Source organism: Rhea americana, unplaced genomic scaffold, assembly GCF_003343005.1.
Source record: "Rhea americana isolate MKP2758 unplaced genomic scaffold, rheAme1 scaffold_150, whole genome shotgun sequence".
Lineage (NCBI taxonomy): Eukaryota > Metazoa > Chordata > Aves > Rheiformes > Rheidae > Rhea > Rhea americana.
This window is the reverse complement of record NW_028185595.1, coordinates 2,111,190-2,136,162: the sequence shown is the minus strand read 5'-3', so window position 1 is coordinate 2,136,162 and position 24,973 is coordinate 2,111,190. Positions and strand designations below refer to the sequence as shown.

Genomic DNA, 24,973 nt, shown 5'->3' with positions numbered 1-24,973 from the left:
CCCGCCGGCGGAGCTCGCCCGCGTTTCCGGCCGCCCTCCTGGGTGCCTCGGCTGGGCTCGCTGGGAGCGGYGAGGCCCGGCGGGGCTGGGCCCTCTGCGGGCGGCAGCCGCCTGCGCGCCGGGGAGGAGCCGCGTCCCGCCGGCCCTGCCTCAGCGCCGCGTCCGGGCGGGTTGTTCCTCGAGGAGTGTGCCTCCGTGTGAGCGCTGCTTAGTAAGCTTTAAAGCAGGGAGGATGGACGTAGGAGGTTAAACGTAGCAGTAGTAAATCGTGTAAGTGTGGTATTACCCTTCTTAAAGCGCTATGAGGAACTTCAAGCCACAGGTGCAAGGCAGGGGACTCAAATTGAAGCCCGAGTGTAACGAAAAGTAATTTTTACTGAAGGAAGTAAAGCTCACTGGAGATGATACCCAACAGAGACAGCTTTGCTTGCTATCCAGTTTCTCAGGAAACTGGAATAGGACATTGCTTGTAGCTATAAAGCTGATTCAGTAGGAATTTTGTTGTTTGCTTCACTAGGAACAAAACTAAAGTCTTGGTGATAAAGTAGTGGCAGTGTTTGGTTGTGATACTGAGGCTTTACGCAAGTGAATGACAAATGTGAGTGTTTGTATGGGATGATTCTGCAAATTAGTTAAAAACCTGAATGAAGGCTTAAAAGATACAGTTTTAAAAACTTACTGGGAATTACTAGATTTACTATTAGATACTGAAGCTGTGCCTAGTACTGTGCAAACCATTCAGTGTCTATCATCTCAGGATGCTGTATACTAACACTACTTTGTTTTTAACTTACATATGTTTTCCTAAAAARTGCAATCAAACTTTCTTTGTGTGCTGTAATAAATTTAACAGTTTTGTCTTAATAACTTACTGTTTAATATCTTCTATATTATAGAAAAAGAAAGTAGTGAAATGTGAAGAGAAATAAGTACTTTTAATTCTCATTTTTATTTGTAGTCTTAGATTTCAAAACACTTTTCAGCATTTTACTTTTATGCTACAACCAATTTCCCTTTTGGTGCCTCCAGTAGAATTAGGAGCTATTAAAGAGATCTTGTGGCTTTTTCTTTCTTTTCTGAAGAGTTAAAGCAAGCTCAGTCTGAATGCCTTAAAATCTTACRTGAAGGTGCTCTACCTGTACACTTGAAGTGCAAGAAAAGCTTAACGATGTCTTGTAGCAGCCTCTAGTGGCCAACTGTCGTGTTTACATGTGATTTAAAGCTGGTTGACAGTTAAAACGATCACTTCTACCCTTTTAAGAGACAAACTTATAACTGCAGGCTTGCATGTGGTGTTACAGTAAGGACTTCGTTTTCCTCCCTCACTTAAAAGAATCAAAAAATATTCCCTGCTTCATTACTTCTGAAGAGCTTCATTAGGGTTTATGAAACAAACTCTGAAATATTTACACTGATGGAGCTCCAAAATAATTTAAGAACAACTGGGATAAAATTAACACAGCTGAAGTGAATGTCTCAGAGTTGTAAGCTGCAGGAAGAAAAATGTTTTTCAAATATCTTTAATGGTATAGTTTAAGAAACCATTTTAAAACATMTCCAGGGATATTTTTGTGTAGAGAGACTTGAGAAAACAATATAAAAAGGATGAGCACCTTAGAAGATAAGCGAGATGGAAAACTTGCATGAATGCTGTATGGGCATGCTTGAGGCAGACGTCTACAAATTATTTTTTTTAATTGTTCAGTAGTCATTCTGAAGAATGCAGATTGTTCATCAAGTTGCATTGTCTCTTACTGGAATGAATATTTTCTTCTACCTTTTCAGATATTTGCTTACTGCAGAAATTGTATGCAAAGAGCAGTGTACTTAAATACATCCCAAAAAGCCTGTATTTCTAAAAATGGATCTCTCAAAATAGATATCTAGAATACATGATTTGTATAGAGAGAGGGGGAAAAATAGGTTCAGATTTGTTTTGTATAAGTATCTTATTTTTGAATCCATGCATGCTTTTGATGAACTTTTTTAAACTTATTTAATGAGCAGGAAAATGAGTAGGAAAAATTTCTTTGATTTTACTCTATTGTTTTTATAGAGTTGTTGGATTTTGAGCAAATGTTTCAAAGTTTATTTAAATAAACACGTGATCTGTTTAAGGTTCCCTCTACAGACTTTGTTTTTGTATGTAATTTGTTCTTGTTTTCTGTGCTACTCTGGTTTAGCATAAACTGTTCTCATAGTGTGTACGTTGCAAGTCAAACTCTGAAGGATTTCTGTTTCAACCTCTGCAGAAAAAGTTAATTTCATAACATATTTGTAATTGTTGGGTTCACCTTAGGTGTTTCTATGCTAATTAGTTGAAATAAACTAATTTCTTGTAGTGAGTATTGCAATGAAGTAGGGTTGCTTTTTCTGGCTGACTTACTGCAGTCCCAATCAAGCTATAGGAAAGAAAAAAAAAAGTGAATTAGATTTCTACCTTAAAATAATGAAAATCTGTGAGTTCTGACAACTTTTGCTTAAATTCTCTTTTAAAAACTGCTCTACCTGAAAGTACATTTGTCTATGTATGTTTATTTAAATCCAACATTATCCCTCTTTTCCTTAAAAAACAAACAAACAAACAAAAACAGAAAACACTTTATGGTAGTTCTAATTTTTATATTATTTTTACTGACACTTAAAAACTTGGATTTCGGTGTTTTTTAAACTCTAAGCTCAAAACTATTCTGCTCTTCTACAAGAAATTAATAGTGCAACTGTTGATACTTGCTATCAATTGYTTGTATGTACAAAATTTGTTGCTTCTTCCAAGCTGTGCATTTCTGTTCTAGTTTTAAGGGCATGTTTTTTTTTAATATTGACATAACACACAAAATCTATTAATAACATTTTAAGTACATACAGCTTTAGGCATAGAAACAAGCTTTATAAAGTGCTTGTGAAGTTGGAATCTGAAATAAAAGTAACACAGAACTGAGAAGAGTCTCTTGAAAATATTATTAACCACACCGAAAATGTATTCCCCATTCCCCGACTTGCCCCAGTCAAATAAGGCCCTGAACTGTGTGTGGGTGGGTGAGACCCAAACCAAAAAACACGTCTTTGCTTTGATGGGGGTAGGGGGAAGGTTTGATCAGTTTTCTACCTATAAAATAGTTGTTTTGAAGCATTAAGATGAATGATGGATATTTGGAAGATGTCAGAAATACTGTAAAGAAACAAATTGAGAGCCTAAGGAGTTTTTTTAGAAAAACGAAAATGAAGCTTTGTTGATGTTTCATGATAGGCAATTTGTATTTTTGTGAGGATGAGCACAGAAAAAGATGCAGTTATTGTTGAGTCAGGAGGCTTAATTTGGGGAATAAATGCAATGACTGAAAAACTCTTGAGTATTTAATTGTTGGGCTTCACTCACTCATCTGGAAGACTTTGGAAGATGAGTGTATTGTCTGGAGATGTGCGCTTTCCAGGAGGCGGCTGTAGAGATTAGCAGAATGCAGGAGCTAAGATGATACGCTTTATGTACTTCAAACTGAAGGACAGGGAAAGAAAAATAGACTGAAGTATGAAAATAGTAATTGTAAAGTCAGTTTTGAGTTCTAAGGTCAAAAGGTAATAAACTCATATAGAAAGTTATTTTATATGGTTTCTTTGATGTGTATTTTACTGAAACTTTTTGGAGGGGAAGATGGGTAAGACTTAACATTGAAAAGACTTAACATTGAAATATTTATTCCTGTCACTGCAGAACCATGCCCTGACTTGCAGTCAAAGACATTACTCCACAGTGCTGCTCTGTGCTTCTGAGGGCTGCCTGCTGTGCCTTGCTCTTTTTTTTCAAATTGGTATTTGCCAATTTGAAATTTACATTTCCTCAAAACTTCAGATTTCCTTATGCAGTCTGCTAGTCTTCAGACATTCAAATATACGTGGACATGTGATAAGGGAATATTTGAGCCAATCTGTGGAGGAGGTCATGCAATAAAGACTAGGGYGTTAATAGCTGGAACGCGAATAGCATGAGATGCAGTCTTGTTCAGAGAACTAAGCAGGAATCTGAGGATGTGCTTTGACGACATTGAGTTAGCATGGTGGTTTGGAGGAGGTGCCGTCCTTGTACCAACGCAAGGGCTTATGTTGCGAGTTAAATTGAGCAGCTGAACTACAATGAAGTTTTCCTTCTCCTTCCCCCTTCTTCTTGAGGTTATTTCCAAATGGAGACATTTTCCAGTCTTTTTCACTCTGCAGTTGTACAGACAACTGTACTGGTCCGAGAGTTTGGCATGGGAGGAAATGGCTAGGAGTAGAAGAGAACTTTCTGCAGCAGTACTGGTTTAATGTCTCCTGCAGTATTTTGTGATTGTGGGGACCTCTTGTTCTTCCAACTGCTGCTTCCACGTTGGCTATTTTTGTAGCATAGCCTGATAAAACTTGTTTGCTTTCCTGGTCCTAAGGATTTTGACAAATGGATGCTTTGAATTACAAGCAAATTTCTGAATATGCTGCAGCACAGCTGAATAGCTGTTACGCAAAAGTGAATTCCTGTCAGCTTAAAGCTAGGTGGCTGTGTGTTCTCTGAAAGCAGATATTAAGATAGGTAGGTAAGCCTTCCCTTCATGTCGTTAACATGAAACTATATTTGATGTCTCTCTCTAGAAACAGTAACTATTTGCTGTTTGTAATCTGCTGCATTACAGTGTTGTAGGACTCCCCCATTATGGTAGCAGAGATTATGAAAGTGCAAATAATTGTTCATTTCCCCAGGGAAGTGGTGTAATAAAAATTAGAGAGATATTATCCGTCTGTGTTTTCCAAACTTCTGGGTTTCTGTCCAACTGCTTTTGCTGCCTTCTCTGAGATATCTTCTGCTGTGCAACTGTTGTCCTAATTTGCCAAAGGGAATTTTTGAGTGGTGGGGAGCTTTCTTTTTAAATCAACAGTGACGCTGTTGTTTCCAGGAATCCTTTTATTTCCTGGCTGTATTTATATCAGAGTCAGTCAGCAGCTGAAAACCAAACCTCTGTCATGTACAAATTAAGTGTTTCAGTCTTTCAAAAATCAAATGTTAGCACATGATATTTCAATAGAGGCTGTTCACAGTTTCATATACCGTAAGTGATAATTACTAAATTAGCAGAGACTGCTGTTGGAGCAAAAAGGAGAACTTTGTTCTAAAGTAAATGTATCTCAGGCTGCAGTAACTAGTATTTCAGTTTCACATATTCTTGGGAAAATGCTTTCTATATTAGCACTCTATAACTATGCCTAGTAGAGGAAGAGTTAGAGGAGGTAATTTCTTTCCAAGGAAGCGTTTTAATAAAGTTCAAAGTATCCTTGATCAAATGCCATATATACTTAACACTACCAGTTTAGAATTTGAATGCTCTATTGAAATTGATATACTCTAGCCTTTTGCTGTTTTTTTCTTGTATTTTTCAAATCAGTTATTGGAGTTTCTTGGATAGTTTGCTCACTTGATGAGCGAAGAAATTGGAGAGATTTTTCCCTTGTACTAGTTTGTTTATGATGAAGCTATACTTACTAAAAGCATCTGTTCTTAAGATGGAGTGTCCTAGTGACTTGGTTTGTAACAGAGCCCAAGTACTGTTGGAGCAGAGGCAAGATCCTTCTGAATATTTGCATAGGACTTTAGAAGGACATGTAAGATGATGGATGGGGAATTTCCCTCTTCAGAGAGTAAGTGCTGAATGTGATGAAGTCACACCAGGAAGCATGATTGTTTTATCAGGACATGAATGCTGCATTTCAAACGGAAATGTTTTAGGACCTTGGAGAGCAACCATCTACTGAGAAYGGAAAAAGCTAGTGCCTTCAATTACACGTTATAAATATTTTAACTGGATCGTTACTTCTCCTTTTCATTAACAGATTACTCTTTTTGACATGTTTATTTAGTAGTGAAATGTGTAGTATAATCTCCTATTAAAAAAATCACATCTCAAGGTAATTAGGATATCTTATCAACCATTTAAAACATATTCCTCTGTTTTTTTTTCATTCTTAGTGAGAAAATTCAGTTTACAGCAACGTTGATATAGAAGTAGGTTAGCTAAATTATGTAGCTAAAATTTTTCAAGTAGTTAGCATAATTGATTGAAGGAATGCTTTTGAGCCCATAAGTCCTTAAAAAAAAGCTATTTTTTTTAAGGATGGGAACCCTTGAATTGATTATCTGATTTCTGTATTTCTTTGCTGTTATTTAAAATATTACTATATGTTTAAAAGATCTTCCTGGAGTTCTTTTCTCTTTCCTTGAGCCTGAAAATATTGCAAAATCAGCATTCAGAGGCTCCTTTACAAGTTTAAGTAGATAAGTGGCTTTGTATTATTAGACTTAGTTTTTAGTTACAATTGATATCAATAAGAAAATATGACTTAAATAACAGAATGAATTTGCAGAAGTTAATAGAGCTGAATATCATTCTTTCTTCATCCTTTTTTTTTTGTGTGCTTTACTTTTGTATGTACTGTATGACTTTGAAGAGTTTCTCTCTGCTCCCTGTTATTGCTAAAGGGAGGAACTGTGCTGCTTATATTGCTGCATGTGCTTTATTGCATAGTACATGTCTTAGAAAGTGTCTTGGGGGCTTTGAGCCTTGAATTGTCAAGTAGAGCTCCAGTGAGACAGCAAGACTGCTGTGGCAAGCTGTCTTTCGTGTACTTGTATTCTCATAAGTGCTCATTAATCCTTGACCCTAACAGCTTTGGAAGCAAGTGTGTTAGGCTCCAGTAGACACTCCCAGGCTGACATTCTTCTTCCCCCAAATATACCATATTACTTGTAAAATGAAAAAAAAAAATCTGTATGTGTATCAAATGGGACAAAAGCAATCAATGACAGGAAAAAAAAAAGAAAAAACCCAACCAATTGTTCTCTAGAGGAATAGAGAAGCTACGAAAAGTAACACAAGAATTTTTTGGCAGGAGAAAGAGTTAAACATATATTCCATATTGAGATGAAAATATGATCAGCTCTAGAACAGTGATGCTTGAGGAAGACTAGTTGTTACGGAATAGCTGTGTGACTCTGAAGAGAAGGCAAGAAGTAGCCRACAGGAATTATGAATGCTTCTAGAGAACAGACTTAGGTCCCACAAAGTGCCCCAGCCCAGTGAGTTAGCTGATTTGCAGCAAAAACACATAGGATTCATTGCTACTGGGTTGTGTTTTTCGAAGATTTGAACTTTTAACTGCCTGCATACTAAGCCAGTATGATGCTGAATATTTACTCTTAGTTTTGTCCACTTGGCTAACATGTACTACCAAAGGATTACAAGGATTGCTAAAGGGTTTGTGTGTGTGTGCACATGCGTGTGTGCCTTAAAGCAGTTCTCAGAAATACCCTTTCTTTTTTCTCTATTGTTAGCATTGTTCTTGAGTATGTTCCTGTGCCTTGGAGATCTGTGGATGCTATTTCCCACATTTACAGGCTAATTTGGAAAAAAACTGCTTACGCTGACATTTGCCTAACTGACTTGCTGATAAATCCAAGTATTGTGACATTTGATACTTTATCTGTCATTCTGCCTTTTAGATCATAATCAGAATTTTCCTTTGAAAGTTTTGGCAAAGGAAGCATTTCCTATGTGGAATAATCTTGATTATCAAGTGATGTTAAAAGAATATTTAATTTTCTCAGAGCTCTTTGCCTCAGGTTTGGACGTCCTCTACTGAACCACATTTAGAATTTAAAATAGATGTCATTTGTTATTGTATCTATGTAATGCTTAGTGAGGGTGTTGAACATAAAATAATTTCAAAACAGTCTGAATCACAAAAGCCACTTCAATACAACAGCAAGTGGAAATACTGTAGCTGCAGTTTCGCTGTCTGGCAGAATGTATTGCGCCTCAATTGGTAAAGAAAATGAAATTTTGGAAAGGAAGAAAAGGGGATTAATCATTATCCCACTTCTGCTCATTATATGATTATATCTTCTGAGGCCAAGATGAAGAGTTTGTTTGCTATGCTTAAGTGTTGCGTAAGGGTGTATGTGAGGGTTACTCTGAGGCTGGCTGCTAAGTCTGTTGTGTAAATACACTTACAAGTCAGTAGGTGTATGTTTTTTGACGGCAAGAATCACTTGATTACATTTCTTGACAAGTATAATTTTTTCAAAGTTCTGAATTAATAAAAGAATAGGACGAAGGCTGCCAGTACCGGTTTAGATGGTATATAACTGTCATACCATGAAAAATACTGTTGCGTCCACCAGAAAACTTCAATTTTGCTTCCTTACCCTAAGTAAAAAGRTCATTTTTATGTATGGACAAATTGTACAGTCACAGTTTTGACATCTTAAATTAAATAATACACAGCACTGTTTAGCTGACAAGTACATTTGTCAACCAGAATAATAGCAGAATTACTGTTTTTTTCTGTAAAAGATACTTATGAAGGCCATTGATGTTTATTGAATATGCATTGCCAAAGGATTTTCTTCACCTTAACAGACTTGATATTTGGTGGAGCATGGTGAGCATGGTCCTTTTTATTTTTTTTCTTTTCTTTTTTTTCTTTCTTTTTTTTTTTTTTTAAAGACTGATGTATGTTGAGCTCCTTGTCTTGACACTTTATCCATAAAAGTATTTCTCCCAACAGCACATATTTTGTGTAGTATTTTGTGTATGTTTTATTGCATATTTGAAAATAGAAAAAGGGAATGTTGTATTTCTCTCAAAGAATTATATTGTACTCTTGTGCAAGTGCTAGGAGTGATTTTTTTTTGCTTTATTTGTAATACTGGGAGATTATAACTTCAGAGAAACACAGTTTGGATATTGATTGCTTTGGGGGAAATGAGGGCTTCGTTACATTAATTATGTCAGTATTCCTGGTAAGATTTAAAGGCTCTGATATAGCTTGGTGCTGTAGATATATGTTCTGTGGCAGGCAGGGCTTGCTGCAGAGGAAGTTCTGGTCTGTACCATATAAGTGTTTTTTTTTAAAGAAAATGAGAGAGAGAAATCTCATCAGCAAGCTAAAGATCAACTTGAAAARAAGAAAGAGCTAGTACAAAATGAACTGTTTGCTTCAAGCCTTTGATTGTAAGGTGCTCATTGCAGCTTTCCTGCTCCCATACTATGTCACTGTCATGGTCCAGGTATTCTGTATTTAGATTCCGCACTTACATGATTGCTGGTGAGGAACTTACAGCTACTGGATTTTTTCTGTGATTTTGATAGTGGAAGAGTAGAGCAGAAAGAGTGGATCTTTTTGGTTCCTAGTAGGTGGCAGATGAGCTGAACTTTATCTCTGAAGATTCTTTAAAAAACAAAAAAACAAAAACTTATTTAATCTGCTGAGATCACTTTATTCTTGAAAAATAGTTAATTATGGTCAAAAGGTCCTTGCTTTTTTCCACCTTCCCTCCCCCCTTTAATCTCCTTGACTTTAAGATACCTGCTAATTCTGTCTAGTTGTTTTTTAGACAGACTCTCTCTGTGCATGTATATACTCTTTGTTAGTGTACAGTAGAAAACAAAGTTCAATGAAATAAGAAATTATAAACGTACTGTTAGCTGAAGCCAGTAGGGTAGCCATGGCTGTTAATTTTCAATTTGCTCCATTTGTGTGGACAACTTGTTAACAAGTAGTCATCTTTAAAGATCCAGTCATCTTTAAGTCATCTTCTTAAAGATCGAACAGTGGATCTTTAATACTTTTCTTTTAAGAACTCTGAAAAAGATCTTTATTTAAGAATCAATACCAGGTTTGTACAATTGGCTCCAAATTATTAAAACAGAAGATAACTTACCAGGACAGACTAAATTCAGATGTACTGGAGGTTGGATGATATCCTTACTGGCTCTGTATTTAGTTTAGGAGATGATGGGAGAAACAGAAAAATTATGGAAAGAAAAGAATACATCTTAATTTGATGTATTGTTTACTACTAGGGATGAATCTCTAAAGGAAGTGAGCTGATTGAGCTGTATTATAACAGGTCAAGTGTTCTGATAGTCAGTAAGACATAGCATGTCATAGTGAAAGTCAGGAATGTGGTGCAACCTATTATCTTTAAGAATAGTAGTCACATACTGTGCTTTTAGTATGTGATCGACAATAACTAACGTTATATTGAGTAATGCAGTCTGGATTTGGGCAAAGTTCATGTCTTGTTCTGAGAAAATAAAAATGGTGGGAGGTCGCTCACTAAGTAATTTGCTGCAAGAGTACCTGAGAAAGCATCAGAGGATGTAAAACTACTGAAGTGTTGTTGGCTTAAGTTTACTTGATAGAAAGAGATGGAACTGTTCCCTTATCTCCCTGTGGCACTTTGTGTATCCACTCTTTAGATGACAAGATGCTTGAGGTTGGAGACATTTCTGCCCTAGTAATAAATCCTTAGATCTAACTTATGGTCCTCTAGATCTAACTTACGGTCCTCTGAAGTGAAAAGGTGTGTTTAATGTATTTCTTTTATACTGATTTGCTTACACCCGTAGGGTACCTTATAAAAGCACAGAGGCTGAATTTCATTTCTATATCTCATGTGAGCCTTGTTATGAGGACTAGTACATAAATAAATGTGTTTTCTGCTAGGGCAGGTGCATACTCCTGGGAAATGTTTCCTGTAGCTAGTCCACACTACAGGTTTGAGGGATGTCTGAGTATTCAAGTTGTTCTGGGTCAGGTGCTCTCTGCTCTTCCTTGCCAGAAGAGCATGCCAGAGGCTATTGGGCACGTAGGAGTTTGACACCTATGTTTCCATCTACAGCTCTTCCTGATGCTGACGAGCTTGTTTTGGGGCACCTGTGAGATCCTTTGGTTCCTACACTGGGCCTTTGGATTGAGGCTTGCTTCTGAGGCATGCTGTCAAATGGTTATGCAAAAATACGAAGTGAGGAAAAAGAAAAGAGGATAAAAGCGATCTCCATATTGCAGAGAGCTCAGCTCAGGGCTCTGAAGAGCCACATTTTCAAATTCACTGGTGCTGTCAACCAGTTCCTGCTTTAATACTGGCTGTTCCTGCACTGGTCATGTGAAGGCCGTGTTGACCGTTTAGYTGGATGCCTCCTCAAACTTTAAGTCCAAGATCTTGCGCTGCATCTTTGAGTATACAGATCAAGTGATAGTTCTGCTCCTCCTGGAGATGAATGGAAAAAAGTCTCATGTTAGAGGCCATTGTAAGCAATAAAACTCAGATGTGCCAGGAGATCGGCATAAAAGATTCCACTTTCCAAATCTCCCTTTTCTGTCTCTTGAAGGTCATATCCAGACCTTATGAGGGGAAGGATGTTTTCAGGATATCTTTGTAAAGCTTTTAGCTTTACAATGGCTTCTTGCGCTATAGAGTGCACTAGAGGAGATCACCACAGGGAACCAATCCGTATTATAAATCAGAGTCATCTTTCTGATAGCGCCACAGGTACTTGTAATTGTAATTACACAGCACAGACATTGCTTACATTAAGCCTCCTGTTCTGGGAAGGCGCATTCATAAATCCTGGAGGTCTCTCCATCTGTTGTGTCCACTTCTTCACTGATGGCCTGCCCTTCATGGTTCAGTGATCCATGATAAATGAATCTTTAATAGCAGGGTTTTAGAGGATGGATGGCTGCTCTAAGAGGTGTAGTTCCCCCCCCCCACACACACACACCTTTTTCTTTTCCTGTTGCCTTTGGCTGGTCCCCATTCATATCAAGTAAGTGAGATTTCATGGACGTAATTATCGTGTTCCATAACAGAATGAGAGGTGCTAACCCACTGTAGACTTAAGAAGCTTAAATACCTGCATATGTGAGTTCAGGTAACTTTGGTTGAAATAATTCTGTTAATTCAGGAAGAGGATTGTCATCCAATTTTCAAGACAGCTATTTTCACATTTGAAATCCCCAAAGTTTACAATTAAATGTGATATTCGTAATAAAGTGCTAGTGGTTTGTCTTCGTCACACTTTGATAATTATTAACCTAGACTGTAGCTTGGGTGATTGCTCTTAGGAGGGGTGAATATTCATTTTCTTAACTGGATAGATACATAGTGAAGGAGTATTCTGAATGACAGCTCTGACACTATTTTTGGACTGCTGTGACTCCTTCTGACTTGCTGGCTTTTGTTAAAAGGACTGTTTGAAGTCTTAGCTGGTAGTGATTCAGCCAAGAACTGAACTAGTATCACCCAATACCTATTTTGCACAACAGCAAATCAATAAGAAACTTTTTTTTTTCAAAATGGAAACTGATTTGTGCATGCAAACTGGTTTATGCCCATTATTCAACTTTCTCCACCTGTGTCTGTCTGAAAACATAGTATATAAGTTTAGAGGCCTATGAAGGCATTCCTTTAGTAGGGAATATTTCATTCCATTAATGTACAAATCTGATATTTGTTTCCAAGTACAGRTGTTCTTTAAGCCCTGCATTCTTAAGTAATGTAATTGGCATTTCACTAACTTGTGAAATTCGTTATCTTGGTTGCTATTTCCTCTGCAAAGCAGGTCTGCCCAGAACTGGCAGGTGTGGTGTCTTTTGCAGATGATGTTCCCATGGGACTCCTCTCTCTGTCTTACAGTCTCTAGGAATTTTTCCTTTCAGACAATTAACTTGCCCATTTTCTTGTTGGCATAACTTTTAGGCAAAACTGTTTTTACTTCATGGGTAACAAGGATTACTTATTTCCCTTTGCGTTTAGAGACCAAGTCTTTCACATGCCCCTGAGCATCTTCTCTATTTCTGAGAGGATTAATGTGCACAGTCATTTTCTTCTGATACCATTTCATTGCTCCACTTCATCTGATCCCTCCTGCCACCTTGTTTAATTGTAAGAGAAGAGATTTGGTCAGGTAAGTTCTATAGCCATGCTTAAAAATGTCTGTGGCGTTGCCTGCTTAAAGTGGATACCTGAATTATGCTTATTGCTGAATTGTTCCCAAAACTATTGCCCTAGTGAAGCACTGCTGAAATGGTTTGTTTGCTTAAAGAACTTCACTGGTGACTACGATTAAGAGGTTTCAAACAGAAGCCTTTGCAGTCGTAGGATGGGCATGTAGGTAAATATTTGAAGGTGAAAAAAGCATTAGTATCCAACTGGCAGTAGCCGAATCCCTATGAGAGATGTCATCCATGTACCCATTTGTTTTTCTTTTACCCTTCTCTGTAATTAAATGTCTTGATGTTACAGGCTGAGAAGAAACAAGGGTGTGCTTTGAGCAATGGAGTGTATGTTGAGAGGAGCTGACAGTGGTATCTGAATGGACCTGTGGAAAGTTTGATCAAAAAAAGCCTGATCTTGAGTGTCTGTCATCCAAGGGTAGGACAGGTGCTTTGACTGGAGATCTCAAAGAAATCCAGGAAGTGATATAACTTCCCTTTTCATTGAAAATCACAATTTACTGGAAGTGTTGGTTGTTCTTCCATAGCATGTTGGATGTCAGAAGAGGGTATGTTCTTTTATAGATTGGCTATTGTAACAGGAGTTTAGGTATTTTAGGCTAACAATTACCAAATTCAGTTGTAACTTCATTGGTAGGAAAAGACGCAGGAGATCATTGTTGACTGCTCTTAAACATCATTCACGGAGCTGGAGCTTTCTCTGAACACAGAACTGTGCTGATTTACGGAACCTAACGCAACGGCTTATTTGTTTGAAAACAAAACTGTGGTTTGGAAAGGGATCAAGGTAGAACTTACCCAATTGCATCTCAGCAGAATGTATTTGCTTAATAAATTTCCAAAAATAGTTCATACTATTGAGAAAGAATTTGAGTGTGATGACAGGATGCTGTTGACAATGTTATGTCACTGCACACAGTACTGTGTGCTGAAGTAGCAAAGTTAAGCTAGAAGCAGAATGAGCTGCTATGAAGGACATGGCAGAAGCAGGTGAATTGAGAACTGCCTGTATTGAAATATTCTGATAGTGATGAGCAGCTGAATACATTCTCCCTGGTGGAACAGTTCAGTATAATGTAATTAAACTGTAGTTGCAAAAGAAATTTTTCTTGAATTAATTTTGTAGCTCACTATCATCAGATGAGACAGTATTAAACTTGAATTGTATTACCACACTCCCTACACTTTTTTTCAGCTAGGGCTCAGGCCTGGGGAGTTAAAGCCAAGAGAGCTATCTAGTGCTAAAAACAGATTAGGTTACTAATACTTTAATTAGAAGAATATAGACTATGTTGAGCTTATAGCATTGTAGCACTGGGAATATACAACAGCAAGTATCTGATTAAAGTAACTGCTTTGTTTAACAGGATATTTAGATACATCAGTTTAAAGCATGAGTACTTTCGATTCTTGTATCAAAAAACACAACCACAGCAAGAGGAAAAACCTGATTAAAAACAAAACTGACTGAGTAGATAAGGTCGTCTGTTCAACTGATGATATTTCTATGACTGTCTATGGCTTCATATATATTAACTTCATGCACTAAATCAGAGTGCTTAAAAAGACAGGTCCTGTGTGCTTAAAAAGGAAGAAAATGATATTTAGGAATATTCAAAGTCTCACTTTTTGGACATATAAGCATATAAGTTCCTGCGTAATAAAACATTTTTATTTAATTACCTAACTATGACCACTAGATGTCTCTCTTTAAAATGCCTTATGTAGTTATCTCAGTTTTGATTACTACCTATTTTTCCCCCCTCGGTCTCTAAAATGAGAAATCTTTACTATATTCATGGTTTTGATTGAAGCAGAGATGATTGCATCTGTATTTCAATAGGTAAAATGAATGAAATTGCAGGTTATGATTAAGTTACATGTAGATCTGAATTTTCTTTTGATTAATGAGTAACAATGTGTGTAGCTACCTTTTTCTTTTTTTTTTTTTTTTTTCAGTAATTTCTGAGTTTTGGTCAGGGTTAAGGTTGTGTGATAATGAAGCTTTTTCTGTGATTCATTTAAAAAAATCTTACCATGTAATGGCTTGCTGTTGTGTGCTGTTGCTTGTCTGTCAGTGTTCATATTTCTAAATATTGAAGTTCTGTAGGTAGTAATAAATTTATATATTGTCATTTAGAAGCACTAACTAGTTTCTGCAATGGGCAGTTTCTTTTAGAGGGAGGTGTATACACATAGAGGCAAATGAGTAGCTGAATCTTTTAGGCTCTTAGGAACATCTCTGTTTCTAAGTTGGTGAAAGGAGGTGCTGTTTAGGTAAGGCTGATATTTAAATAAGGAAGTCAGTGGCTTGGTCAAAACCAACAATGCCTTTCTCTAAGCCAGCCTCCTTCAGGCTAAGATCCAAAACTTATCTGAATCAATATATGTGTTTGCATTGGCTTCAGTAGGCTTCAGATGAAACCTTGAGTATGTGTGTGGCAGAGGTGTGTATTTCTAGTGTACCTAATGTACCTATTACTTTTAAGTATATTCCCAGGCTTACTTTGAAGGATAAAAGAGTAGAAAGCATATACCATTTTCCAGCTAAAGCAGTCTTCAGCTGTTGTACTTCTGCCATGTCTTCTAGAGCAATAATGTTCTGTGCTTAAATAGGGCATCTCGTTCTACTAAAATTTTCCTTGTTTTTAGATGGCATGTAATGAGCACAGAATTGACAGTGAATTTGAAAAAAACAAAAAACAAAAAAAAACTGCTTTGGATTCACTGTAGATGTCCTTTCGCTTTCCTTAGCTATCTTTGATTTGTATCTGCCTAAGTCATGCARTCAGCCAGGTCAAGGTAGTCTGTGGTAGTCTAGTTATGGTACTCCTGTTCTATAACAAATAAATATAGGTCACATCTGATTAATTTCTTTTTCTCACTTCCTCTCAGTGTTGTTTTGCCTTACAAGGCCCTTGTCATCATGGGTATGCCAATGTTCATACTTGCTGCTCTCCTTGTACATTGTGTCTTCCTGGCCTCCATTTTTGACATCTACTTCACCTCCCCTCTGGTTCATGGTATGACTCCTCAGCAGACTCCACTGCCACCACCAGCAAAACGTCTCGTACTCTTTGTCGCTGATGGTCTGCGGGCAGATTCCCTGTATGAGTTGAACAGCGACGGTACTCCTCGAGCACCTTTCCTGCGGTAAGTCCATCTGAAARTGCTTCTGATCCAGGATGTGCAGCTAAATGTGCAAGCTGAAACAGTTCTGTGTAATGTTGAAAGGGTTCTCAGGAGGAATATGAGAGACAAAGGTAATGCTGGTGCCTTGGTACCGCCTTCCCTCTCACTTGTGTGGCAAACTTTCACAGAGTTGCACTCTGCAGAAATTAATTGATTCAACTTGGTGCCCTCCACCCTGTTATCAGTAAATTTGTTAAACCATGACCAGAGAGTAAATTAAGTACTGTCCTCTGAAAACAGCAAATAGCCAGTAATCAAGAATCGCGTGAACTTTCTCCATTTGCACCAGCATGGCACCAATTCTGAAACCTATTACAGTCATTAGTTTAAACGGCTTCCTGGATGTTTAGTTTAACAGGAGTTGTTCATTAACAYGCTTATCTTCTCATTCTAAGCTACTGGTGAGGCGTTTTAAAGGAGAGATTAAAAAAAGATGGGCCAAATGGATCTAACAACATGCTGCCACTTGCCATTTGTTCCACCTTTTCTGGGAGCATGACCCACTGCCTSCTTTATGCTATCACTAGCCTGTGTCTCATTGCTTAATGGCATGATTTGATTTAAGATTGTAGAAAAACTAATGCAGCCATAAAGGAGTGGTAGGAGCCTTTTCCCCAGGGTGTTTAAAGTTCATATTCCTCACCCTTCCTTGTTTCCTTATATCAAGGTAAGTATTTGACTATAAGTCAAGTTTAATTTCCTAGACTAAAAAAAAAGTGGACAATATTAAATACACCTACTCTTGTGTAATAGTGTTGGTTTAGCTTGACTATCAGAACAAATTCAAATAGTCATTTGTCTGGAGCTGTTACAGCATTTTCAATCTGCTATAGAAATCTGAGGAAAATCTTGCATTGCAACACTTATCGGCAWACATGAGATTAATTGTAGCTGCTGTTTCTGTTGAGTTGCTGTGTTTTTATAAGGTGCTGGAGGCCACTTACAGCGTCTGCCACATCAACATGAGTTTTCCATGCCTTCTCTTGATAGTGGACTTCATGGCTTCTGCAGAGCATTTCTTTTTCGTAGTGGTAAAAGTACTAGTCTTCTGCACAGTCTACAAGATGGGACTGCCCTAATGCCCCATCACTAGGAGCAGTGTTCTAACAGCTGGGGAAGAGTTACACGAGATATTTTGCTGTTAAAAGTGAAATGTCTTGAATTTTTTCAGGTTTAGCCCTTTGGTGTTACCATACCTATCTAGAAATAGTAGATCTTCCACTAATGCTGGTGCAATGTTTCAGTCAGTCTCCAGTGTGTGGGGGGAAGAGGGTGGGAGAGAGAGAGTTAGAAACCCCTTTAACTGACACTGAAATCCTTTTTCAAAGCAGTACTTGTTTTAAATATAACTTGTCTTAATCTAGCAGGGCATGAGCTATGAGTAAAATGACAGAGCATTATGTCACCTTTTTCATTTTTCACTCTAATACTTGGCCTAAATGTTTAATGTAGGCCTGAGAATGTGAGATCTAAGATGAGTTTTAAAACAACAAAAAAACCCCTGTCAGTCTAATTCTATAATTTATATTTTGAACAACGAAGTTCAGAAGCTTCTACTACTTTATTTTTTTTTCTTTTACATCTTAAATAATATATTTTGAACAACGAAGTTCAGAAGCCTGTACTGCTTTGGTGTGGGTTTTCTCTTTTCTTTTATACCTTAAACATTAGTGTAAGATATGTCCTGTTTATTTTGCCTTGCCCAGACAGTGGGCAGTGAATTTTTCTTCCAGAAGATGGAGACAGGAAAACAGTGCTCACTGCTCCTGGTAATGTTCACTGCTTGCTCTCTGACAAACTCCAGCTGTTCATGTCTCTAGCAGACAAGAATAGCTTGTAAGACTGTCTCTTATGCTTCTATTTTCTCATTTTTTATCAAGTACTTAATACTTAGGCAACTAACACTTCCATGCATATGATGAGAACGAATCCTCTTTCACTTTGATGTAATAGCATAAGATACGAGGTTTGCCTGAATTTGTCCATGTTTCTCAAATGATCTGCACCTTAGGTTTACATTTGTTTTTAAATCCTCTTGATGCTGACTTCCAAAATTGAGCACAGATAAAGAAGATGGACATGCTCACAAGAACTAATTATAATTGAGCGTATTTAATGAATAAAGGGAGATTAAGCTAAATGTTTTCAAGCTGGAGGGAAAGAACAAAGAAAACACAATACCAGACAGCAACAGTCTGATGAGGGAAAAAGTAAACTACATTAGAAAAGAGCCAAAAAATAACATATTAATTCTAATTCTAGCTAAACTCATCTCACCGAAGTGATGATAGTCCCCAGTAGTAATAGTCTCTGAGGGATTTTACCATTTTGAGCTGCTTACAGGTTGACATTCCGTTTGTATTGCTGCAGAGTGAAAATTTGTTTAAACTGAGGATTTTTGCATTTCCTGCCTAGCATCTGCCCGTCACTCTTATGTACAAACTGCGGTACTCCCAAGGAGTCTTAACCATTAACTACTKCTTATGTTGTTTTCAGGAGTATTCTAGAGAATAACGGCAGCTGGGGAATCTCTCACACCCGTGTCCCAACAGAGTCTAGGCCAGGCCATGTTGCACTTATAGCTGGATTTTATGAAGATGTCAGTGCGGTTGCTAAAGGTATACTTATCCTAAAGCTTTGAATGTTGTCCTCCAAAATAATATATTTCAGTGATGCACTAGGGTTCTATATGATAGCTAAATACTGGCATAGTTATTTATACACTAAGATTATGTGGAAAACAAGCTTCTTCTGGAGAGGTATTGTTAATGGTGAATATCGATAACTGAAAAATAGATTCACACGCTTTTAGAATAAATTAATATTTTGCAACACAATGAAATTTAAATATAGTGCTACTAAATTGTAAAGCAAAGGTGACTTATGACTGACTTCTTCATGCAACAGTTTTTAATTGTGATTTGGGACATACTGGGAGATGGTTATATAGATGTCAAAAACAAGAAATGAACTGCAGCATTTTAGCTCAACCGCATTGTTAAACTGAGCTAGAGGATCAGTAGCAAAACATTGCCAAAACCCCAACTGTATGTTTTACTCAGAAATAGTTATTGCTGTGCAGTTGGTGGTTAATAATATGGAGCAAGCCCTCACATTACTGATCTGCTGTTTTGTATGCTGCTCTGCCTTATCCCAGGCCCAAACACTTGTAATGTTGTGTGTTGTTTTTGGAAAGGGGAGGTGAGAGGAATTATCTGATGTTGTTCAAGTTTCTAATCAAAAGGGTCTTCATTCTCAGATATAAACGTAGATTTGACAAGAATTGCTGTTAAGAGCATCTCTTTATGTATTTGTCAACTGCCTTATCATGGAAACAGAAAATCTTGAAGGTTTTATTGTGAAGGAGTGGAACATAGCTGCTGGTAATATATGAATGTGTAATTTATTGCCTGAAATGTTGAAAACTGAGAACAGAGGTCAGACAACAGGGAATATAGCATTGAGAAGAATTTTAGCCTTGTAAAAGTAAACCAGCTGTGTTTTTTGTCTATTTGAAACCTTGTCTAAGAGGATTGGCTTAAGTTTTCAGCCCATTTCATACTGAATGAGGCACTAATTGGAAATGGGTTGAAACTGAAGTAAAACAGACCTGCTTTATGTCATTCATTGTGAAATGATGGAGACTTTTAAATGCATTTCGTCAGTCGTAACAGTTGATGAAATGTTTTGGTAACTCCACTGAAGTGTGTGTGTATGTATTTATGCATGCTGGGTGTTACTGTTTTTCTTTACCAGGCTGGAAGGAGAATCCAGTGGAATTTGACTCAGTTTTCAATGAGAGTAAATATACTTGGAGCTGGGGAAGCCCAGATATTTTGCCAATGTTTGCCAAAGGTAAGACTTAAATTTTGTGATATCCATATCTATCACTCATCCATTCTAATAGGCCTTACCTAATTCTATTGACATACTAAAACAAAAACACAACTATGAAGAAAAGGAACTAATGTTTTTGCTTTGGTTGAACATTAGTTCCTGTTTGCCACTGTGCAGCTAGGACTTTCCTTTCTTTTGCGTGCAGCCCACAGTGAATCAGTTGGTGGAGCTGGATCCATTTTGTGTGCCTGAACTGGAAAACTGGTTTATCGTGGGTTGCCCCAATTCTGTTTCAGAACAGTAATGTACAGAGGGAAGAACTGTATTCAAGTAGGAACTGCACAGTACCATTTCTGTGGCAGAGATCTTTTTCCCCTTGTGGGCAGTGTGTTGCCGTTTTCTGTCAGACTAGTGCACTTGATTCTTAATGAGCATGATGTGATTGTTGATCAATGTTTCAGGCATTTAGAGGGCTTCTGAGTTTAATCCCATTTTGTTCATGGAAAAATGGGGACATATGCACCATTTCCATTAATCTGAGTAAAATGGGGAGAACTGAGAGGGATATGGGTAAATACTGCTGTTATATTTAAATATTAATATTCACAAACCAGAAAAAATGATAGGGAGGATAGCACTAGATCACTAATTTTATAAAAAGTGTATATTTTTCCTCATGAGGATTCTTGAGCTTTGTCTCAGCTCTAGTCTTTTCTTCCCCCCTYAATATTTCCCACACATGCTTTTTTTCTTTTTTTAACATTCTTGGATTGATCTTCAGAAAGTTCATAAGCTATTAAAGTATCTCCTAATAACTTATTTTTTCCCAGGACCTCTGATTGCAGCTTGTATTTGGGAATATTGTGATGGAGGCTAGATGAGGGGAGAGGTAGTACACTGCCCTTCTGCAGATTATTTACATTTTTTGGAGCCATGTGTTCTTGGGAAAATATTTGGTGAATTTAAGAATTTCCCGGAGTTCTGTCCTCTAACTAGTTTTATTCGAGTAAGAAGATAAGCAGAGGACTGGAAGTCCTCTTCTTTGGTGTTATCTGGAGAGATGTGCAAGGGTAATACCTACAGCTTTCATGTGTTTCAAAATATGGCTTGTTCTGAGTGGGCACCAGTACTGGAACTTTAATCTCTTTTGCCTTCCGCAAAAGTCTATTTTACATGGCCCGTGACTACAATGCTTGAGAAACACTTAGTGCAGCACTGTATTTGAGAAGCAGATGCTGTCTTGGAAAAAGGATTGTAGTTTGTCATGAGAGAAAGGTGGATTAACTTTGGAGAAGATATTTCCCCTTTTCTCTTTTTCATCTCCAGTGTAAGATTTATCTGCAAGCAGTCTGTTTTTGACCATGTATAGACTAAATGAATCCACTGTTTTTATGTTAGTCTTCCAAAGAGGGATGAACAGAAGCGCAGAATAGAATCAAGTATTTACAGTATCTTCCTTCCCTCTTTCCCCATTGCAAATCAGGGAGTAATTTGCAAGACAACTTCTGGTTTTGGTTCTTTTATCATGCCAAAATGTTCAGAATTTTAATAACTATTTCACTGTTTTCATGAGATGATGAGTAAAGGGTATACAATACTTGCTGGTTTTTGGTAGGGAAAGAAGAATCCTTTATTTCTTATCATTGTCTGGGTTCTTAAGGTCCTTGTCTCACCATAAAATAAATAGATATAATATTCACTGCACATTTCAGTCAAATGGGTGTGGACTGTGTAGAGAAAATAACTGGAAATGGTTACAATTCTTTTTGCATATCAAAATACTTATATTTAAGAAACCTGGATCTGTCAAGTTTTTGGGGGGCTATGTGGTTTATTAGTCTGAGGAGAAAGTCTAAAGTATCTTCAGAACTACTATGTGTCATTTCCTAATGGTTCAATTTACTTCACCACCACGAAACTAGTGTGCTAATTCTAACTTTGTTTTTTGTGACATTTTTGGACTAGAATGTATCAACTCCTAGAGAAGCTTTGTGACCTTAAAATTATCTGAAAATTATGTACTTTTATTTCTAGAATACTTTTTCATATTTTGAAGTTTTCTTCTAGACTTGCCAAAAGTTGAGATATGATCTGTCCAGTCTTGTACTGTTTTGTCATGAATTTGGACTGGGGCATAATCCAGAGTATTAAAAGSCACAGTGAAAAGAGATCTGAAGCTCTTGCTTCTGCTGAGGGAGGTAAATATTAATCCTTTGCACCGCGATTGTCACTTACTCCATGAGTTCCCATTCTCTCTGTACAAAATTAGCRGTAAGGCTAGTTTTCAGCTTTGGTCAAGGTTATTCTGGAAACACTGTGCACCTCAGTGTTTGCATTTTGATCCAAACAGACCCTTCTTCTAGTTCATTGTTCCTGCAGTATACCAGTATAGCAGAATAGCTCAGATTCCTCACTCTGCTCTGTTGTTTGGAAAACTGTTGTATCAGTTTTCTGATATCTGAGCTCTGTTGATTCAGCATCTGACTATCTTTATGCCTTCATTCTTTTTTTCCCATCTTTTGCACATGTAAACTTTGCTAATAAAAATCTCCCTCTGGTCTGGGCTCTGGTGATCCACAAAAAGCTTATCAGACACAGGAGGCATTGTCTACTACCTTTCAAAAGACAGAAATATGAAATATTTTAAGTGGTAGGCTTAGGCTGTGTATTCTGCTTTGTTTTTTTAATCTATTAACTATGCCAAGCACTTCAAAACTGTCCTAGGGTCACCCTATTTTGCCATCACTTTTATCTGTATCAGTGTGGAGTTTGATGTTTTTCCTCTGGAATTCAAAAGCGATAGATAGGTCCCTTTAGTGTATACTTTTCATTTGATTCTCATTTGCTGCCTTTGGTATGGTACCTCTCAAAAGATGCATCATTTCAGGTTTCACGTAAAATTATGGAAAAACAGTACAGCACTATGCCCTCTTAGATTATCAGTCCTTCTTGCAGTGATCACCATGGCTTATTTTTCTTCCTTTGAACTCTTTATCTGCTGAGTTGATCTCCTTAATGAATTTTTTAATGCCTTGGAGTCTTTTGTTCCTTTTCTTTCAGACTCAGAAACTGCAGTGAGTATTCAAGGTTACAAGTAGTAGTAGCATCTGGGCGATGGGGGAAGCTAGCTTTCATCTTCCTGGCCAGAAATACCTGTGTCACTTATGTGTGTTGGGACATAATCTTGGAAAAAGAGCCCTCTTAAACTGGGATACTAGTTTGCTTGCAACCCTGGAAGTCTACAAAACTGCATTATATAATTGTGATGTTGAGCAAATCAGCTAGATTTTTTGGCTATCCAGTGACAGAAGAGCACTTCCCCTTTGGGAGGGTACACAGACATAATGCAAATAACATCCGCAAGCTTTAACAACTCAGCAATTGACTGAGAAATTTCATTAAACCTACCTAATTTCAGATCTTTCTGGAATTTCAGAAGTTCACTTTCTTCTAGGTCTTCGTTTTTATTTTGCCTTTCTCTGCTTTGCTGTCTTTACAGTGAGTACAGAGTGAAATTGTCTCATCTAGATGCTGTTTTTTTGCATCAGTGGATCTGCTGTTGTACTTTATGCCTGAACATAGGTCTGATAGTTCTCCCTTTCGTTTTTCAAGCCTGTGTTTTAAACATACAGACCTTGAATATTGTCTTTATGTAGTTTTCCATTTAATTTTCAGTACTAAGTTGCCTTCCGGGGTTGATGTGCAATGGCTAAGTTGCATCCATCCTGTTGCTTCCCTTACCTGTAGTGTATGATGACAAGGCATTGTCTTATATGATTCAATTTAATAACTAAAGCTTAAGAGTCTAGGATTTTAATACCATAATCTGTCTTCTRTCATGTAATTACTAAATCAGTATAATAGCATGTCCTAAAATGATCCCTGTGTGATCAAATGAGACCCTGGATGCTTAGCTTCCTCTGTTAAGTTTCCCGGTGAAACTCCTTTCTTCAAAATTAAGTTCTGTGTCTGCTTTATTTGCTTTAATTGGTTTTGTTCTACTCCTGTCTGCTTTTCCATACTTTATTTCCTCACCTGAACATAAAGGATAACATTGACTCTCATCCCTCTCAGAGATGCTGATAAGCTAATGACTTAAAACAGTATCAAGGCTTCAAAGAAGACAAATGATGGAGTAATTTAAATTAAGTGAAAAAGTGAAAATTCTTTTTTCTTTTTTTCTCCTAACTTTCTCTAGATTGACATTCCTTTTTTTTTTTTTTTTTTTTTGCTCCTGTGCATTAATATTCATGTTATTCAATTCAGTTAAGAGAAAAGGAAGAAAACTTTTTGCTATTGTCTTGTATTCTATCTATGTTGTTTTTGCAGGTGCTAGTGGAGATCACGTTTATATGTTTTGCTACACAGCAGAAAGTGAAGATTTTGGAGCACAAGATGCGGCAAAGCTTGACACTTGGGTTTTTGATCATGTTAAGGTGAGTAAAGATTCTTATGCTGCCTGTGTATAAAAAGCACGATTGGAAGATGATGTTAATTCTGTCTTTCTATATAGATTTGGGAAGTACAGAATTTATGAAATATCTGTCATTTGGTTTAGTTATTAAAAAAAAAATGCTTGAATTCATTAACATCCTAGTGTGCTGGAAATAAAGGAAATATTTGTAATTCAACACTAATTTTAAAACACGCACTTTTAAAGTACTCTGTTTCTCTGAAGTTTGMATAGAATCTGAAACCCATCCTTTTAGAATATTACAGACCCTTCAAAATCTTGGATAGGATTAGCTGAAGATTTTATACTAAGTATTATGGTATAGGAGGGCCAATAAGTCTTGATAATGAAAGAGAAATGGAGAATATTCTTGATTAGCTTCTGTCAGTATTCCAGCTACTATAACTGTGAAATAATTCTTATTGTGATATATGTAGTTGACTTATCTGCTATGACTTTATGCTATGCTGTGGCTAACAGGGAGGCCTGAGCTAGTTCTGTGATAAAGGCAGCTTGGGCCCTAAAGCAGCATAACTCACTCACATGATGCTGTGCTCAGCTGACTCGAGTCAGTGCTGGTCCACTGACTTTTTTTTTTTTTTTTTTTTTTTTTTTTTTTTTTTTTTTTTTTTTTTTGTTCATGTTATGCTGTGCTATCCCACTTGAACT

At 37.1% G+C, this 24,973-nt stretch overlaps 1 protein-coding gene across 1 annotated transcript in view; it reads left to right on the top strand.

Annotated features, from left to right (window-relative positions):
• Positions 1-46: 46 nt before the first annotated feature.
• PIGN (phosphatidylinositol glycan anchor biosynthesis class N) overlaps positions 47-24,973 on the top strand; it is a 112,895-nt gene continuing 87,968 nt past the window's right edge. Inside the window, exons 1-5 of the mRNA XM_085299596.1 lie at positions 47-270; positions 15,718-15,975; positions 18,511-18,632; positions 19,771-19,869; positions 24,181-24,287. Of these exons, the coding sequence (XP_085155722.1) occupies positions 15,749-15,975; positions 18,511-18,632; positions 19,771-19,869; positions 24,181-24,287 (555 nt within the window). The 5' untranslated portion in view covers positions 47-270; positions 15,718-15,748. The remainder of the gene's footprint in view (positions 271-15,717; positions 15,976-18,510; positions 18,633-19,770; positions 19,870-24,180; positions 24,288-24,973) is intronic.